Here is a 15,626-nt window from a genome sequence, read left to right on the forward strand (position 1 = left end):
TAGGCAGGCAGGCAAACAGACAGATAGGGTTTGTTCTTTGACAATTGTATCCACGCATATAAAGTATTCTGTTATTCCTCCCACCCCCATTATCCTCTCACCCCTGTCATCCTCCCTTTCTCAAATTCATGTCTTTTTGTTTGTTTTATGACTCACTGATTTTAACCAAGACCATCTGTGTAACTACAGGTTTGGCACTATCCACTGGACCTGGGTTGACTCCCCATTTGGTACATAATTGAAGGCAGTGCTGTCCCTTCCCCAGAATCTATCAATTACAAATAGTTCAGCAGGGAAGAGAGGGCCTCATAAGCCCCTCTCCAAACTGTGATTGGCTGTTGATAGTCCCCATCTTGTGCAGGCTCAGTGCAGGTATCTGTAGCACTGTGAGAGCATCTTTGCAATGGCTGTGTCATACCCTGAAGAAGATAGCATTTTACATTCTTCTCCCTGTCTTCCAGCTCTTATATGTTTTTCTGCTCTTCTTAATTGTTCCCTGAGCCTTAGAGGGGTGAAGGACTTAACTGTCATCCTGAACATCTTGAGTATCCAGGAGTCTCTGCATTCACACCATTCACTGCAGAGAAAAGCTTTTCTGATTAAAGGAGAGGGTAACATTTATATAAGTAAAAGCACATTTACACTACAGTTTAGTGCATCATCAGTTCAGCTAAACAGCAGTCATGAGTTCCCTGCTAAAGTCTGTGATCTCTCTAACCATGGATTGTTGACTGGGCTTGTAAGTGCCAGGTGTGTATTCCCTCCTATGAAGTGGGCCTCAAATCCAGTCTGACAGCAGTTGGTTACCCCTGTAATAGCCATGCTGCTCTTGCATCAGTGGACATACCTTGTTTGGCAAGTTAGCATTGTAGTTTCTAGGTTCTACAGCTGGGTAACACCACTGATGCCTTGTCTTCCCCAGCAACCTGCATGGTACCTTCCAGTACTGTGAAAGCTAACTAGCAAGGATGAAAGCTTCCAATTCCAGCTTGCTATCTCTATATCTTACAACCAGGTTGTATAGTGTCTTTAGCAATCGGATCTTATCTGGTTCTGGGGGACAACCAAGAGGAATAACCTATATTGTTTTAGGGGCCTTTGTGGCCTCCCTGACTGGTACTGATAAGGAAGTATCCCACACCTGCACTCGGGGGCATTGTTTGATAAACATTGGCTTCTGGGAACAGCATTATCCAACCATGTAAGATGTCTTCCTTCTAACAATTATTATTATTATTATTTTTTTTTTTTTGGTCTTTTGAGACAGGGTCTCCCTATAGCCCCAGCTGTCCTGGAACTCAGTATGTAGACCAGGCTGGCCTTGAACTCACAGAGATCTGCCTGCCTCTGCCTCCTGGGTGCTGGGATTAAAGGCGTGCACCACCACACCCGGCCTAACAATTACTTTTAACCCATTTATTTTTAATTGGCTTACAAAGTAGTGAGTTCCCATATGACTTTTTCATAGACCCTTCATTTTGGTTAACCTTCCTCCCCACCCCCCTGCCTTCCCCAGACTCTAGTCCCATCAGTTCTTAACCTTTCCACTCCCTGTATTTCTTTTCTCTTCCTTCATGTCACCAATTTTCTACTAGCCCTTTTCTTTAAAACATCCCTCAGTGGCTCCTTTCTAGTTTCTTAGTTCTTACAGGTGCTCCAAGTTAAACACATAAAAGTAGAACTTCAAAGCTAGGAACCACGTATGAAAGAGCATGTAGCATTTGTTTCTCTCGGCCTGGATTACCTTACTCAGTGTAATTTTTTCCAGTTCCATTTTTATTTTTCTTTACAGCTGAGTAAAATTCTATTGTATGTATGTGACATATTTTCTTTATCCATTCATCTGTTGATAGATTTCTAAGCTGATTCCATTTCCTAGATGTTGTTAATAGAGCAGCGATGAATATGAATGAGCAAATATCTCTGTAGTAGGATGCAGAATCCTCTGGGTGTATGTCCAAGAGTGGTATAGGTAGGTCATATAGTAGTTCTTTTTCTAGCTCTTGGGGGAATCTTCATACTGATTTCCATAGTAGCTGCACCAGTCTATACTTCGACCAACAGTGAATCAATGTTCTTCTTTCCTAACTACCTTGATAGCATCTGCCATCATTTGATTTTTTTTATAATAACCATTCTGAATAAGATGAGATGGAAGCTCAAAATAACTGTAATTTGCATTTCCCTGATGACTAAGGATGTTGAAGACTTTTTTAAAATTTCATGTGTATTAGTGCACACGTGTGCAGTTCCTGAGTAGGCCAGAAGAGGGTGTCAGATCCCCTGTAACTGGAGTTAGGGATGGTTACTAGTGACATATGGGTGCTGGGAACTGAACCCCAGTCCTCTGCAAGAGCACCAGTGTTCTTAACAACTGAGCCATCTCTCCATCCTGGTGGAAGACTTCTTAAAGTGTTCCTTAATCATTTGTATTTCTCATTTTGAGAACTCTATTCAGTTCCAGAGCCCATTTTTTTGATTGGGTTATTTGTTTTCTTCATGTTTAGTTTTTTTGAGGTTTTTGTATATTTTAGGTATCAATCCTCTGTTAGATGTATAGATGTCAAATATGTTTTCCCATTCTGAAGGTTACTTCTTCACTTGATTTTGTCCATTGCTGTGTAGATGTTTCTTTAAATATAATATTTTTATTTTTGAGAATTTGTTGCATACACACAATGTATTTTGATCATATTTATCTCCACTCATCTTCCTAATCCCCCTAATTCCTCCCAGGTCCATCTCCTGCCTCCCCATCCCTTCCCAACTTCATATCTTCTCTTTCTCTCCCTCTCTCCCCCCTCCCTCCCTTCCTGAAATAACTCACTAATTTGTGGTGCCCATAAATTGATGTGTTGAGCCCTTTCACTGAAGCATGATTGACCTACCATGGATTACACCCTTAAAGAAAACTGACCCTTCCTCCCCCAGGAAGCCATCAACTGTCAGTAGCTCCTCAACTAGGAGTAGAGCTCATGAGCTCCTCCCCCTTCCATGCTGGAATGTGGCACCCACAGCTACTGTGAGTTCAGGAGTATACCAGTCCTGTCATACCCACTTTAGTTCTCCCTGACCTCTAACTCTTACAGTCTTTGTGCCCCTCTTCTATAATCGTCCCTGAGTCTTGTGGAGAAGGGAATGTGCTATGGCTGTTCCATTTGTGGCTCATCACTCCACTGGTACTTATTCTCTGCACTTTGACCACTTGTGAGCTTCTGCATTAAGTACCCTCTACTGCACAGACATTTCTTTGAAGTGGTCTGAGAACTCCACTTATCTATGGATATAGAGATATGAGTTTAGAGGGCTGTTTGATACTATGTCCGTTTAGCAAAATAATAGTAGTAGATTCACCTTTGTACATCAGCTTTCTGACTTCATGAACTTCCATTTGTCAGTTGTTGGTATTATGTTGTGTTATTGGCGTCCTTTTTAGAAAATCCTTACCTATACCTGTATCTTGTTGTATATTTTCAACTTTTTCTTCTTGTAGTTTCATAGTTTAAGGTGTTATGTTGAAGTCCTTGATCCATTTGGAGCTGATTTTTGTGCACAGTAAGAGAGAAGTCTCTAATTTTATTCTACATGTGAATATCCAGTTTTTCTAGCACCATCTGTTGAAGAGGCTGTCTTTTCTCCAGTGTGAATTTTTTGGCCTTTTGGTAAAGAATCTAGGTTTTGTTCAAAAATATAGTTGCCATGGGTTTATATCTGGGTTCTTTATTCTGTTCCGTTGTTTTATGTGTCAGTATTGTGCCCATACCATGATATTTTCATTAATATGGTTCTGTAGTAAAACTTGAAATCAGGTATGGTGATACCTTCAGTAGTGTGCTTACTGCTCTGGATTGTTTTGCCTGTGCGGGATCTTTTGTGTTCCCATATGAATTTTGGGTTGGCCTTTCTATTTCTCTGAAGAATGAAGCAATTTTTATTGGGATTGCATTGAATCTATAGATTGCTTTTGGTAGAATTGGTATTTTTACACTATTATCTTTACCTGACTGTAAGCATAGTAGCTCTTTCTACCTTCTAGTGCTTTCCTCTATTTCATTCCTCAGTGTTTTGAAGTTTTTGTATGCAGGTGGTTCACTTCCTTGGCTAAGCTTGTTTGCTTGCTTACTTGTTGTAGGCTATCTATTGTAAATGGGGTTGTTTCCCTGATTTCTTTCTCGCTATGTATCATTGGTATATCTAGTCCATTTATGTGATGGGTTGCATTGATTGATTTAGATATGTTGAATCATCCCTGCATCTCTGTAATGAAACTGACTTGATTGTGGTGGGTGATCTTATTTATGTTTTCTTGAATTTGGTTTGCAAGTATTTTATTGAGAAATTTTGTATCTGTGTTCGTCAGAGAGATTGTTCTGTAATTTTCTTTTGTTTGTGTTTTTATCTGGTTTAGCTATCAGTGTAGTAGTGGCTTTGTAAAAAGAATTTGGAAGTATTCTTTCTTTTTCTGCTTTATGGAATAATTTGGGAAGAATCAATTTTAGTTCTTTAAAGATCTGATAAAATTTTGTAGCAAATGCTTTTTTTAGTTAAGGAGAGGGTTTTTTATTGCTATTTCAATCCCATTGCTTTGATGGATGTTTAAATTTTTTTAAATTTTTTATTGAATAACCACATGATTAGAAGAAGCATTTCATTACAGCATTAACATGCTCAGTAACAATACCAGAGCAAAGATGCATCTCTTTCAAAATTGTAAATTTTTAGATTCACAGTTGAATTAATACAGTTATACAATATTGTACTCAGTATAAACCTTATAAGACACAAAATTGAATGAGGTTTTAACCTTTAAAAAAGATTTCCATTTGCTCTGCTTCCTTGGCCTGCAGGACCACAGGCCTCTTTCCTGGGTAAGTTGATCAATTGCGACCTCCATTCCTTGACTCCCCCAGTCTCATTCACCCTCCCATCTCCCCTGCCCATCTCTCCTCCTAGCCTGGGACCTGTCCCATTCTTGTCTTGGCACACCAGACACCAGGGGAAACACCGCTGCTTCCTCATCCTTTGCATCCAGATAAACACAGTTCCTTCTGGGGTCTCCAGGAGCCCTCAGGGCCTGGTCACACCCTCACCTCCCTCTGCTTCCCTGGGCTGCACAACCCACCAGCCTCTTTCCTGGGCACCAGGGCTGACCTTTCCACCTGGGCATGGATATAAAATCATCAGGTAGATTTCAATGTAATGTTTTTCACCTATACTAATTAACATGAAGCAAATTTTACGTTTCTTCCTCAAATATAACTAATTTTTTTTATTTGTTGATTTTTTGTGTGTGTATTTCATATAGAACATCCCAAACAATCTTACTGATCTATATACCCACATCCCAAATGGCACCCTCCCATAGCCTCCCCCCCACAACCCCCCACTGGAACCCGTATACTCTGTAATCCCGGTTACTGTCCACTGTTTTCACTGCCCCCAGCCATTCCCCAGTGCTTGTCCATCCACTGAATCTAGTCAGCCTATCTAGAGTTCCTTGTTTTAGGAAGATCAGCTCTTATCTAGCAGCAATCAGTTGCCAATATTCCTTTAGATAAGATTGGGGTCTGCTGTTCATTTTCCCAGTTCTATGCTGGGTTATTGTCTGGGAGTCTCTTGGGCTACCCTGGCCAACAACTAAAAGGAAAGTATCTCCTGTCTGGTATTGTTCCTTATTATGTAGCCTTTAGCTATACACATGGACTCTTAAAAGAATTATATTGATCCCTTTAATCTTTGGTTATACTTTCCTTTTGGGTGTTTAAGACCATACAGTTGGCCCAGATAAACCAATTTATTTTTAGTAGTAAGGTCATTTGAGGATCTGTTCCTCAGGGGTCACATGGGCTTAGGAGGAGCCCCTGGCTCCTTTCTTTTACCAGTTTCATCTATGTGAAGATGAGTCAAAGGTCCTGCTTTACTGGCTTCACTTGGAAGCATGGAGAGAATGTTTCCTCTTTGTTGACCCTCCTCTTTGTAGACTGGACACTGGTTCAGGTCTATCTCGTGGGGTCTCCATGGCCTCCTTGATCAAAAGGACAGGTAACTCAACACAGTTACAGCACATTTTCAGAGATTCTCATAGTCTCCTGGAACTTAGTTGACCTAGGAGGGCAAGGAGCAAAAATTGTCCTTTTTGTCCCTCTGGCAAAATTAGTATAGGCCTCAAAGTATGACTGTTAAACATCCAAGAAGGTTAGTTCCACCCGTATGGTACTTTTAATTACCAGTGCTATGTAGATAGAGCTTGGGCAAAGACCAAACGTTCTCAGATAAACCTTGCTTAGACGTATATTCCTTGAGCTAATTGTATGTATAATTTGTCAGTAGGTTGTTCGATTAATATGGTTCCCTCTGTTTTTTTTTTTTTTTAAACTAGCTAGGCATTATTTATCTCTCACATTGTCTAACCCTTCTACCATGGCTTCCCCATTTAAAGTGCCCCCATTTTTCCCATTCCTCCCTTAATAATACCCTTCTCTTATGGTTCCACCTTTCTTGAGCTCCTTCTTTCCCTTTTTCCCCTAGGTTCCTTGTATACCCTTCCCTCCCCACTCCCCTTAAAATAACTCCATTTTTATCCATATCTCCCTTATCACCTGTTTTCTACTGCTCTTCTATTTCAGATTCTTTCTTTTCCTTTAACTCCCTGGTTCCTTTTCATTATCCTGATTCCTGTAGTTATGTCTGGATACACACCCACTTACAAGGATTTAGTGCTAAGATCCACATATGAGGGAGAACTTGTGTATTCTGTTTTTCTCAGTCTGTGTTACTTCACTTAGTATAACAGTTTCTAGTTCCCTAGCCCCAGCTATGGAACTCACTATGTAGTAGACCACGCTGGCCTCGAACTCACAAAGATCCGCCTGTCTCTGCCTCCCAAGTGCTGGGTCATTTTCATTATCCACTCATCATTTGAGGGATACTTAGGCTGCTTCCATCTCTTAGCTGTTGTGAAAAGAGCAGCAATAAATATGGAATTACAAGTGTCTCTTCAATAGGATGAGTTCTTTGGGCATATGCCAAGGAGCAGTATAACTGAGTCAAATGATAGATTCATTTGTAGCTTTTTAAGAGTTCTCCACACTACTTTCCATAGGGGTTGAACAAGTTTTCAGTCCCACCAGCAGTGGATGAGCATTCCTCTTTCCCCACTCCAACATTTGGTATCATTTGTTCTCTTGATCTTAGCCAGTCTGACTGGGGTAAGATGAAATCTTAAAGTGGTTTTAATTTGCATTTCCCTAATTACTGATGATGTTGAACACTTTTTAAGATGCTTCTTAGCCATCTTTATTTCTTCTTTTGAGAACTCTCTGTTCAGCTCCTTAGTCCATCTTTTACTAGGGTTACTTCCTTTTTTGATTCTTTGTTGAGTTCGTTATATATTCTGGATGATAAACCTCTGTCAGATGTGTCACTGGTGAAGATTTTCTCCCATTCTGTGGGTTTTCTCTTCACTTCCCTGGTTGCTTCTTTTGATGTAGAGAAGCTTTTTAGTTTAATAAGGTCCCATTTGTTGATTCTTGACGTTGTTTCCTGAGCAATTGCTATCCAGTTTAGAAAATCCTTTCCTACACCTATGTCTTGTAGGTTATTGCCAATGTTTTCTTCTAACAGTTTCAGAGTTTCAGGCTTGAGGCCTTTGATCCATTTGGAGTTGACTTTTGTGCAAGGTGAAAGATAGGGGTTTAGTTTCATTCTTCTACAGGTAGGAGATCCAGTTTTACCAGCACCATTTACTGAACATGCTGTCTTTCCTCCACTAAGTGTTCTTTGCCCCTTTGTCAAATAGCAGGTGGCAGAAATTTCATGTACTCATATTTGGGTCTTCAGTTTTGTTCCGTTGATCTATGGGTCTATTTTTGTGCCAGTACCATGTTGTTTTTATGACTATAGCTCTGTAATACAGTTTAAAATCTGGTATGGTAATCTTCCCAGCATTGCTCTTAGCACTCAGGATTGCTTTAGTTAGCCGAGGTCTTTTGTTCTTCCATATGACTCTTAGAATGGTTTTTTCCAATTCTGTGAAGTATGTCATAGGGATTTTGATTGGCATTGCATTGAATCTATAAATGGCTTTTGGTAGGATGGTCATTTTCACAATATTAATTCTTCCAATCCATGTTTCAATTTTTTATCACTTCTTGGTTTAACTTTGGCAGGTCATATGCATTTAGAAATTCATCTATTTCTTTTAGGTTTTCTAATTTGGTAGAATGTAGGTTTTTGGAATACATCCTTATGATCTTCTGGATTTCATTAGTATCTGTTGTAATGCCTTTTCATCTTCAATCTTAGGAATCTTTGTCTTTTCTACTCTTGCTTTTGGTTAATTTGGCTAAGGGTTAGTCCATCTTGTTAGCCAATCTCTTGGAACTAGAGTTAGGGGTGGTTGTTAGCTACCATCTGGGTGCTGAGAACCAAAGCTGGGTCCTCTGCAAGAGCAGCAGTGCTCTTAACCACTGAACCACCTCTCCAGCCCCTCTTCCCTGATCTTAATTATTTCCTTCTTTCAACTAGTTTTGGGTTTGGTTTGTTTTTATATTTCTAAGGCCTTGCAATGCATCATTAAATTATTTACTTGAGATCATTTTGATTCTGTAATATGGGCACATACAGCTATAATCTTCTATTCTAGGACTGCCTCCACTGTATTCCATTGGTTTGGGTAATCCTGTTTTCATTCAGTTCTAGAAGTTTTCTAATTTCTTTCTTGATTTCTTCATTGATTTGGTCATTGTTCAATAGTGTGCTTTTTAGGCCCTGTGAGTATGTGTGTATATTTTGTCTGATTTCTCCCACTGCTTATTTCTATCTTTATGCCATTATTGTTAGAATATAGAGAGTTATTTTCCCTGTATTTGTCAAGTTTAGCTTTTTGTCCTTGCATGTGATCAACTTTAGAGTATATCCCACGGGCTGCTGAGAAGAATGTGTATTCTGTAGTACTTGACTTGAATGTTCTATATATTTCTGTTAGGTCATTTGATCCATGGTGTCATTTAGCTCCTCTGTTGCTGTCCATTTTGTACCTGAATGGACTGTCCGTTGGACATTCAAGTCATGTACTATTACTGTGTTGTTAATCTTTGACTTTAAATTTAGTAGTACTTACTTGTTTTATGAAATAGAGTACACCTGTGTTCAGTGTGCATACACTAAGGGCTGTAATGTCCTCTTGCTGGGTTATTCTCAGTGTAACGTGACCATTTCATCTCTTCTGATCTGTCAGATATCACAGTAGCAACTCATGCCTGTTTCCTGGTTCCATGTGGTTTGGAATACTTTTGTCTATCCTGTGGTGTCTGTCTTTGGCCATTGCTATAGAATTCTTCATTTTTGAAAGAGACATTGTCTTGGCTTTTCCTGTTCCTAGTTTTTACAGTGGTATTGTCCCATCTGGAGTTAAGATTTTCTGGCACACCTGAATTGAGTGAGCTCTTGTTTCAGTGCTTGGTGTCTTTCTACTTTTGAGTCTTACCTAAACTCGGTGTTGGTTTAAAGTTCAGTTGTGGAGAGACTTGGTGTTGATTCATGGATGAACTTGGCTCAGTGGGAGGGGCACAGCCTCTAGCCTCATAAGCTATCAGTGCAGTATGGCAAAGGGTTGCACTGGGGCAGCAGTTTGATGTGTCCTCTGATCTTCAGAGCCAGGTTTTATAAGGTGTTGTGGACGTATGCATTGAAATTGAGGATCCCATGACCTCTAATTTCACAAGCTAGGGAGTGTGTGGAATGTTAATATGTATGCACCAAGTGTGAGTGGATCATGTCCTCTCACTTCCCTGAGCTGAGAGTGCACCCAGGAGCAGAGATTCATAATGAGGGCAGGGGACAAGGTTGGTCAAGCTCTTCTGGCTTCATCAGCTAGGATGCACGTGGGATAAAGGAAGGGAAGTTTCAGCAAGTGGGAAGGTCCAGAGACCTCTAACCCTCCTGACTGGGGTGAATGCCCTGAGTGGCAAAAGTATGCCTTGGAGACAGGAGGCCAATGCTTTTTTACCTGTCTGGGCTTGGTGCTCACAGGATAAGGGATATGTGCATGGGGTAGAAGATCCAGGAACTTCTTACCTTCCCAGGTCAGATGCTGGAGGAGCTGTGGAAATGTGCATTGCAGGCAGGGGTGGGAGGGACTTAATTGTCCAGGAAGGTGGAATTGTGCAGCAGAAGCAATGGGTCCTGGAACCCTCTACCTGTCTCTGATGGGTACTGGTGGGGATGGAGAAGGAGAAAGTGTGCCCTGGAGGTAGAGGGTCTGGGGACCCCTTACCTGTCTGATGGGTGCTGGCTGGGCAGCAGAAGTAGCATGGGAGCAGCATGAATTGTTAGGTAGAGATTTTTTGTAAAAGTTTGAATCTTTCAGCTACTACACCCTTTCCTACACTGAGGAAAGTGTTTTATGATAATTGGTTCTTGTAGAATTTTAAATTTTTTTAAAAATGACTTTAGTAAATTATGTGTTCATGAGGCTTTTTTTTTCAACAAAAATTACCTAATATTTAGCTTGATTATCATGAATACATGATCAATTTTTTTATGTCCTAAAACAGTGACTTTTTGACATGTGTAGTTTTGGAGAAGCAGGGAAAAAACATACATAAAACTAAAATAATTTTAGTAGGCTATATGTGATATGTTCAGAATTGAGACTCAGTAATCACTAAGCACCCAACTGTAACTTTCTAAGAACAGAAATCAGGTGTGTTAGTCAACTTTCTGCATCAGTGAGTGTGACAGAATACTTGAGGCAGATAACATATATGGAAGAAAGGGTTTTTTTGTTTTTTTTTTTTTTTTTTTTTTTTTTTTTTTTTTTTTTAATTTTGAAGCAGGGTCTCCCTGTAGCTCCAGCTATGCTGGAACTCAACTATGTAGACCAGGCTGACCTTGAACTCACAGAGATCCATGTGCCTCTGCCTCCCAAGTGCTGGGATTAAAGGCGTGCGCCACCACGCCCAGCTTATATATTTGACCCCATGATTTTTGAAGTTTCTGTCCATTGTAGTGTAGCCCTATTGCCCTTGAGATTATGGGGAGCCAATACATCAGGGGTGAGGGAATGGTGACAGAAGAAATGTGTTCACTTCATGGGAGCCAGGAACCAGAAGGGGAGAGAGAGAGAGAGAGAGAGAGAGAGAGAGAGAGAGAGAGAGACAGAGACAGGGGTGCAGGGGTGGGGAAGTCAAGGTCAAGATCCAAATATCCTTTTCAGGAGCATGCCCTGGTGACTTAACACCCTTCTGCTTCAGCCTACCTCCTAAAGTTTCTGCCATCTCTCAGCATCACCACTGCTGAGAACCAAGCCTTCAGAGTGTGGCCCTTCGGAGAGATCATTTGCGATCCAGATTATAACATCAGGGTTTTCTGTTTCAAAAAAAAAATCCTACAACTTGCTACATGTGTATCTTTGAGTAGTTATGTATGCATTTGTACTTAAATACCTTTTACAGTTGGCAGGGCGAGGACTGATTAAAGGCAGAGACCACCTCATGTGGGTTCTGCTCCAGTTCATTTCTGGAAGTATTCAGAAGAATGCACTAGCTGATTTTCTCCCTGTCATGAAGCTCTTTGATCTTCTGTACCCAGAAAAAGAAGTAAGTTTTACTGACTAGTTAATGATGTGCTTAAATTATATCTACTTTATGTGAGATCTGTAGAAAGAATACTGGATTGGGTGAGTTTGTTTCCCTAGTTCTGTGTGTGGCTCGCTCTGATGAGAAGTCTGGGCATTCAGTCTTTTCTAACATTAGTTTACTTATATGGTAAATAAAGAAATAGAAGAAGATCATTTCTAAAGCTTGTCCTAAATCACAATTGAGTATCTTGCGTAGCAAGCTCTTCCTTTCCATTCTAAGTTAGACCTACAGTTCTAAAATGCAGTAATGCTATTTTCATCTACACACATCACTGAATGACCAAATAACAATGTGCCTTTGTATCTAGTTTTTGTTTGTCAGTAGATCTCAGTAAGCCCTAACCCAGTTTTCTGTTTGAGCAAAATATCATTTATTTCGATGGTTGCCATTTTGTAGACACATTTTATGGAAAATTTTAAACACAAAAGAAAAGTAGAGTGAACAGAACAATAAAGGCCTGTGCACTATTGTTTAGTGGTACCCCTGCAATAGAGGCCCATTACCTGTCACTTAGTGATGCGCCTGTTTCATCTTTCTTTCTTTTATTTTTTGTTAATGCTAGATAATTTAAAGTGAATTCCAGCCTTCTATATTGTTAATATTTAGTCTGTTTTGTTTTGCTTAGATTTGTTTTTGAGACAGTCTCACTATGTAGCTCAAGTTGGCCTGGAACTTGCTGTGTGTACTTTTGGTAGTCCTTGAGTTCATGGTCCTCATACTTTCCTTAGTGTTTCCCTATAAGTTTTAAGTTTTTACTTTATTTAGAGGTATGTATCTGTATGTGGGAATGTGCACCTAAATGGAGTACCCAGAGAAGCCAGAAGAGGGCATCAGATCCCCTGGAGCTGGAGTTATAGGGGGATGTGAGTCACTGAGGTGAATGCTAGGACCCAAACTTAGGTCCTCCACAAGATCAATAAGCCCTCTTAACCTCTGAGTCATCTCTCAAACCCTGCACCCGCTTTTTTCTTTTTTTTCTTTTATTACATTCATTTACTTGGGGAGAGGGGCACACATGTACCACTGTACGTGTGGAGGTCAGAGGACAATGGAGGTTGGAGGACAACACGCAGGAGTTGTTTCTCTCTTTCCCTCCTGTGGGTCCCAGGGGTCGAACTCATGTCATCAGGCTTGGTGGCAGGTGCCCTTTACCCACCTAGCCATCTCACCAGCTCTCAGTATGTTTAATGATAGACATTTACTTTGCGTATTTCAAGGCCTCCCTATGAAGCCCAAACTACAGGCATACTTTTGCTCCTCAAGTTACCTGAGTGCTTGGATTATAGGTGTGTATATGACTGTGCTTGCCTTTTTTTTTTTTTTTTTTAATCTTTTGGGGCAGAATCTCTTGTAGCCCGGGACCGAGGCTGGCCATTGATCCTGGGTTTCATGAATGTTAGGTAAACACTCTACCAACTGAGTCATATCCCCAGTTCCTGCCTCATATGTGTTTTTATGTTTTTTCTTTCCTTTTTTTTTTTTTTTTTTTTAATATCTTCTTGAAAGGTAGATATTCTTTGAAGAGGCACTGGGAAAGATTGCTCAATTGTACCAAATTTCAGTTAGATAGGAAAAAGAAGTCTGTGTGCTATTGCACAGTAGGGTGTCTACACATAGCTGTTGTGTACTATACATTAAAAAGCTACATGGACGGTTTTTCAGAATTTTTTTTTCCATGAAGAAATGGTAAATATTGAAGAAGATGAGTATGTTTAACCTGATTACACAATGTGTACATTACATGGTACACCATTAATATATATATAGTTTTTGTGTTTTTTATATCAGCTAAAAATGTAAAACCATGTATGAGATTATAGAGCTTATGTTTTTAGTATATTTATCACAGTTTGTTATGATTTTGTGATGTGCTTAATTTTGAAAGAGAAAAAATTTTGTGATTGTTGTTTGAGAAAGCTCTATGATAAAAGCTTGGCTGAGCACCTTTGATTTTTTAACAAGTAGAAACATGCCAAATAAAACACCTTGTTTTAAAATCTTATCGCTGTAGGCCTTCTGATTTGTATTGAATCGTCAAAGAACTATTGGCACTAAACTAAGATAGAATTTTTGTAAGAGTTAATAAGATACATGTGACTATTTAATTCTCTTTCATATAATATGCTAATTGTTACTTTTCAGTGTATCCCAGTTCCAGATATTAACAAGCCCCAGTCAACTCATGCCTTTGCAATGACTTGTATTTGGATCCATCTTAATAGAAAAGCCCAAAATGGCAACTCCACGCTACAGATTCCAATACCTCATTCCCTGAAGCTTCACCATGAGTAAGTTATTTGTTGCTTGGCAGTTAATTTCTTGGTTAAGAAGTAATGTATTGCAGACTAATATTGACTTCAGTGTTTGTGCAGTTTAGAAATCTCCCCACACCTATTGAAGGTATGACGGTGAATATCTAATACATATGTTGTAGCAAGAGAAATTGCTAGTAGCAGCATCCAAAGCAACTTGATTGACTCTCCTTACATGGATAGGTGTTTTTCTATTCATTTGCAAGATTGATTTTGTCTTTACATCTTGTACTTAAAATTGTTAACTTAGTTAGGGTATCATCTCTTATCAACATGAAATACTTGATTTGCTTATGATTTGAACATAAGCAAATGACTGACTAAAGCATCTTTTATTCCCTGGGCTGCCCAAAATGACTGAGCTGACGTGGCTGGCATGCTCCCTCCTGTGTTTTCGAAAGCTGTGCTGACTCAAAGGAGATGGCCTTCTTAGATAACTGTGCTTCAGTCAGAGGCCTTAGGAGTAGCTGAACTTCCTTTCCAGGACCTCTGAGAACTGCCTTAATAGGAGCCTGCAGGGTACTCAAACTCAAGGTTTCATCTGGCTTTTACTTTATGATACCCACTGTAGTCTTTTCATAGTGAAACCAATAATGAAGGCTTAAATTAAAGAAGATAATAGAAGCCTTTTTCATTAATTTGTGAGTTTATTGTTCTCTGAAACTTAGCTTATATGTAATATGTATTTAACAAATAACCTTTTTAACTTGTAATGAAGTTTCTTCTACAACATTACCCAAACTTTAATATGTGTATTCACTCTATTTCACTAGGAACTGTATTCTGTAAGACTAAAGAATATTAATGACTGCATACGATTGAACTTTGTAAAAATGCAACTTAACTTCATGGGTGTTATTTCTGTGTAATGAATGTGAATTTTTAGGTTCCTACAACAGAGTCTAAGAAATAAAAGTTTACAGATGAATGACTATAAGATTGCCTTGCTGTGTAATGCATATTCCACAAATTCAGAGTGTTTTACGTTACCTATGGGAGCCCTGGTAGAAACTATTTATGGAAATGGAATTATGAGAGTGCCCCTCCCTGGAACAAGCTGTTTGGCTTCAGCATCTATAACGCCCTTACCCATGAACCTCCTGGACTCACTCACAGTTCATGCCAAGATGAGGTATGCTCTTTTTCTTTATTTGGCCCTGTATCTGAGAATTAGTATCAATATTGTATTGACCTTGCTACTGTGATTATATGTATGTATATACATATTCGTGTGTGTATGACCAGGTCCACTTAAGAAATAATTTCTTCACAAAAATGAATATTGTTAACTATAGGAATTCTAGAATGTACAGATGAGCACAAAGCAAATAAGTCCCCTAATCCTTCCCTAAGAGACAAGCCTGGCAAAAGGTTTTGTTGTTGTTAGTCGTTTTTCTGTGAGTAAATTTATAATTTATTTTCTGTGTTGTTGACAAAATGAGCTGTTTTGTAATGCTTTTTCTGTAATAAACAACTTTACAAATCGTTTTTTGACCAAAACATTTTTGAATTGCTACAAGCAAGTTTCTTGTGAAACTGTAAATAATGATTTAGCACCTATATTGTTGGACATTGAAGAATTTTAGAGATGATGATAAAGGTTATCTTTATGGTGATCATTGTACTGTTGTCCCTAGTTACATTTTCTTTGCATTTTCTTGTTTTATATATA

The 15,626-nt window shown here is 39.3% G+C and overlaps 1 protein-coding gene across 3 annotated transcripts in view; it reads left to right on the forward strand.

The window, feature by feature from the left end:
- Med23 (mediator complex subunit 23) overlaps positions 1 to 15,626 on the forward strand; it is a 57,413-nt gene that overhangs the window by 20,622 nt on the left and 21,165 nt on the right. For 2 of the 3 annotated variants that reach the window (XM_008822119.3, XM_008822118.3), the window contains 3 exons: positions 11,457 to 11,600; positions 13,785 to 13,930; positions 14,841 to 15,086. In XM_008822119.3, coding sequence (XP_008820341.1) covers positions 11,457 to 11,600; positions 13,785 to 13,930; positions 14,841 to 15,086 — 536 coding nt within the window. The remainder of the gene's footprint in view (positions 1 to 11,456; positions 11,601 to 13,784; positions 13,931 to 14,840; positions 15,087 to 15,626) is intronic. The other variant, XM_017795349.2, reaches the window with a different exon arrangement.

The sequence above is a fragment of the Nannospalax galili genome, unplaced genomic scaffold (assembly GCF_000622305.1).
Source record: "Nannospalax galili isolate Female #2095 unplaced genomic scaffold, S.galili_v1.0 scaffold186, whole genome shotgun sequence".
Taxonomy (NCBI): domain Eukaryota; kingdom Metazoa; phylum Chordata; class Mammalia; order Rodentia; family Spalacidae; genus Nannospalax; species Nannospalax galili.